General features: G+C 36.5%; 1 protein-coding gene across 1 annotated transcript; it reads left to right on the top strand.

The window, feature by feature from the left end:
- The first annotated feature begins 1,557 nt into the window (after positions 1–1,557).
- LOC113348641 (probable xyloglucan endotransglucosylase/hydrolase protein 8) lies at positions 1,558–3,204 on the top strand. Its single transcript, XM_026592483.1, has 4 exons — positions 1,558–1,844; positions 1,979–2,079; positions 2,327–2,529; positions 2,620–3,204. The coding sequence occupies exons 1-4, from the start codon at positions 1,646–1,648 to the stop codon at positions 3,020–3,022; spliced, it is 906 nt and encodes a 301-aa protein (XP_026448268.1). The 5' UTR covers positions 1,558–1,645; the 3' UTR covers positions 3,023–3,204.
- Positions 3,205–3,993: the final 789 nt, after the last annotated feature.

Here is a 3,993-nt window from a genome sequence, read left to right as displayed (position 1 = left end):
ATTTTCTTCTGGGAGGTTTAATGGTGATCCAAGAACTGATGTTATTTACAAGGATATTTAGTTTGTTTCTTCTTCTTTAGTTGGATATATGTTTAGTTTTCAAATTAAGACTTGTAACTCAGTTGTCCATAAGCTTGCACTCTGGTCTAAAACAAACAATTCCTCTATGTACTGGTCTGTTCGTCCAATTTGGCTTCTGCCAATTGTTGAGGGGGACCATCCTTGTGGAAGACCGTTGCTTAGAGCAAGTCTTATGGTGGAATCCATCATATTCCAAGTGTGTAAAAAGTGGAATGTCAAGTCTAGTGGCTTCCAAATTGATATTTTCCATGAAAAATTCAAGCAGTGTTCCACCGTTTCGTGGGAGATCCCGTAGAATCCATCTGAGCGCTAATCAGAGTAGCGTAAAACACTATTTAGAATAGCGCATTAAAAGACAGAAAGCGTCGATCAACATTGCCTTGAACGCTATTGAGAATAGCGTTCGACCGTTGACGTGGTCAAGCGCTCTTCATAATAGCATTTTTCTTGGCGCTATTCTTATTAGCGTTATACGCTATTCAAAATAGTGTTTCTGTTATTCCACCACTAAACTTTCACTTCCATCCACAATTCCAAATGCTGAGGTGGCGTGGAAGATGGAAGATGGAACTCTTCCACCATAAGACTTGCTCTTAAAAAAAAATATATATATATTTTTGTTGGTCACATGCCCTTGTGCTAATAAGGTTGGTTTTCTAAGAAGTCAACCAAGATGAAGTATCCACAGTGACAAAGTCCATACAGTGTTGTTGATCACCACAATGATAGTGGTTGAAAATTCTTCATGTCTCGCCGGAAAAAACACCCTTCGGCATAATTTAAACACACCATGACGTAAAATCTTAAGGGAAGGAACCACTTAGCTGTAAAGTGGATTTCCGGTCGCCTTTCCTTTGGGAGGGTTGAAAGAGTCTGCGAATTCTACTCTCACCCCAATACTGTGATATGCAGTATAAAGAAGAATTTTTTTTTGACATAAAGCACGATCTGACATGATACAACAGGCACATAAAAATTCTAAGTTCTAACACACACCAGTGAATGGATCTGTCGGTCGTGTTGGACTGCATTAATAAAATTCCAAGTAGCCCTTAGATTTCTCGTAATGATGTGCGACTAATATAAGATGGTTCACGTTCATACATGCTAAACACAGTGGACCCACTTGCATATAATTTACATGAATGATAAAAGCCAAACCAATGGCAACAGCCTGGAACTGTTATGTATAATGTCACACTCACTGTTGGAGCATTATTGAGGTTATATGTTCCCTCATTTACTTCCTCTCCTGGTCTTAGCATATGCATGTATTAGTATTACTGGCACTCCTACCAATTTATCCCTATATACCATAACTAACCCTCATGATCATCTCCTACCAAACCAAAAACCACCATTTTTTCCAAAAGTTTTCATACAAGTTAGGGGTAAATTGGTAAAACAATCAATGTTATTGAATTTTCAAAAGACGGTTGACAAATTTATTATGATCCCTTTATAAGCCAGTGCTTTTCCCAGAGATCCAATTCAGGAAAATCGTAAGCTCTTTTTGTATCTTTTTTTCTCTCTGTTGTCCCTCTCTTTAAACCAGAGAGCAAAAATGAGAACAAGGGCTTTCTCAGTGGTAGCTGTTCTTCTCAGCATTGCAGTTCTTTTAGTTTCTAGCAAATTTGGAGCGGCAGAGTCAAAAAATGCATTAGAAGAGTTTCAAAATAATTTTGATATAATGTGGGCGGAGGATAATTTCAAAACAACTGAAGATGGAAAAACTTGGTTTCTCTCCTTAGATAAAGAAACGGGTATGTGCATACGCATCATAATGTCTGAACAATTCTAATAAGTGCGATTTCATGATTTTTAAACAAAATAATCTTTTTTTTTCTTACGAATAATTATTTCTGGAGTCTAATATTGAATTCCTTGATGAATATAGGTTGTGGATTTCTAACAAAGCAGAGATACAGATTTGGATGGTTCAGTATGAAGCTTAAGTTAGTTGGAGGTGATTCTGCTGGTGTTGTCACTGCTTATTATGTGAGTTTTCTTACTTGACAACAATACCCTTCACTATCGGTTGTGTTTCTTTATCCTTTAGAATCGGATACTTTCATCTTTCCAAACTCCAATTATTCTGTCAAGTTGCTTAAGTCATAATTCACTCCCTGTAAGAATTCTGACTACAGAAGATATACTTGAGTATGAGCTTCCATGTGCACATATGGGTGTTATAGTCATTTTGGCCTTGACTAATCAAAAAGAATTCTTGGATGCTAAATTGCAGATGTGCTCTGACAAAGATGCAGCACCAGAGAGGGATGAGCTAGATTTTGAGTTCCTAGGAAACAGAACAGGGGAACCATACGTAATTCAGACCAATGTATACAAGACTGGTGTAGGAAACAGAGAGATGAGGCACGGTCTTTGGTTCGATCCAACTGAAGATTTCCACACTTACTCAATTCTTTGGAACAGTCACCAAATTGTGTAAGCCTAACTCAATCTCAAAACTTCTGAATTGTTCCCTGGATACAAGTACATTGTGACTAAATTTTGAATCTTGTATTTTTTTTACAGTTTTTTTGTGGACAGAGTACCAATAAGAGTATACAAGAACAACGACAAACCAAACGATTTCTTCCCAAATGAGAAACCAATGTACTTATTTTCAAGCATATGGAATGCTGATGATTGGGCAACAAGAGGTGGACTTGAGAAAACAGATTGGAAAAAAGCACCATTTGTATCAACCTACAAGGATTTCAAATCAGATGGTTGTGAATGGAAGGATCCTTACCCTGAATGTGTTTCTACCACTACTGAGAAATGGTGGGATCAGTATGATTCTTGGCATTTGACAGATTCTCAAAAAGAAGATTTTGCTTGGGTTGAGAGGAATTTAGTTATTTATGATTATTGTAAAGATACTAAGCGGTTTCCTAAGTTACCCGAGGAGTGTTCATTAAGTCCATGGGATTAGTTTACTGATTAAACAGAGTATAGTTGTCAGATTTATTTTACTTAATTTTTTTTCTTCAGTTTTGAGTTTAATGTATTATTTATTCATGTAACTAGCTGTTTTATTACAGAAAATTGGAATTTGTAATTAATTATCCTTAATCTTCTACGAATAAATGATAAGTTTATTTATCTGTTCAGTCAGTGGAATGGTGGCAGTGGAATCTTACGACATTATTACTAGCATTATGTTTTAGATTGGAAGTGTATTTTTTATCATCTCCGACGAGTTATTAACTCTTTTTTTCTCCAAGTTGGGATTGGATATTACTTGATCTCGTATGGATGCTTAGTTCCTATAACAAGTGCTACGGAATTATGAGTGTCAGAAACACTCATTCGCTTTCAAATCCAGTGAATGACTAGGTGAACCGATGGTTTTTGTACCGCATGAAAGCAAATAAAACACACCAAGAGATACATGATCAACTGCTGGAAGGAAAAATTACTTGGAAGAGACGCATGAGCAGTCGGTTGAACGAGAAAAAATCACTCAGGCAGTTGATTATGTGCCTGTCTCCTTTTTATCGTTATCCTCAAGCGACTGATCATGTGCCTCTTCAAGTGATGTTTCTTCCAAGCGGAAGATCATGAGCCTCTCAGTATCCACTGTGACAAACTCCTTCATATGGAGGAGTGCACCATGGTTGTGAAAATCGCCGATTCGACTCGATTTGTATCTCTTATGAATCGGAAATTTCTTCAATTGACTTTTTTGACCAAGTCAAACCAATAATTTATGTTATGAAATTCTTTAAGGTCGTAGAGATTCAGAGACATGTTGATTCTAACAGTGCACTCTATATCACTGTACCAACTTGATATCGTTGGTGATAATATTTACAGTACTTCTAAATCAAAGATCGAAACTTAAACATGTTTTCTGTAATTTAATACTAATATTTATAGTCATACATATAGCGGTTCCATAAT

Source organism: Papaver somniferum, chromosome 2 (genome assembly GCF_003573695.1).
Source record: "Papaver somniferum cultivar HN1 chromosome 2, ASM357369v1, whole genome shotgun sequence".
NCBI classification, from domain to species: domain Eukaryota; kingdom Viridiplantae; phylum Streptophyta; class Magnoliopsida; order Ranunculales; family Papaveraceae; genus Papaver; species Papaver somniferum.
The sequence above is the reverse complement of the archived record's forward strand: the minus strand, read 5'-3'. Positions and strand labels throughout refer to the sequence as shown.

Bases quoted from the DNA above. Each gene is read 5' to 3' on its own strand.
- LOC113348641 (XM_026592483.1), top strand. From the start codon at position 1,646: ATGAGAACAAGGGCTTTCTCAGTGGTAGCTGTTCTTCTCAGCATTGCA. The intron at 2,080-2,326 runs GTGAGTTTTCTT...GCTAAATTGCAG, and splicing joins GTGTTGTCACTGCTTATTAT to ATGTGCTCTGACAAAGATGC. The intron at 2,530-2,619 runs GTAAGCCTAACT...TTTTTTTTACAG, and splicing joins TGGAACAGTCACCAAATTGT to TTTTTTTGTGGACAGAGTAC.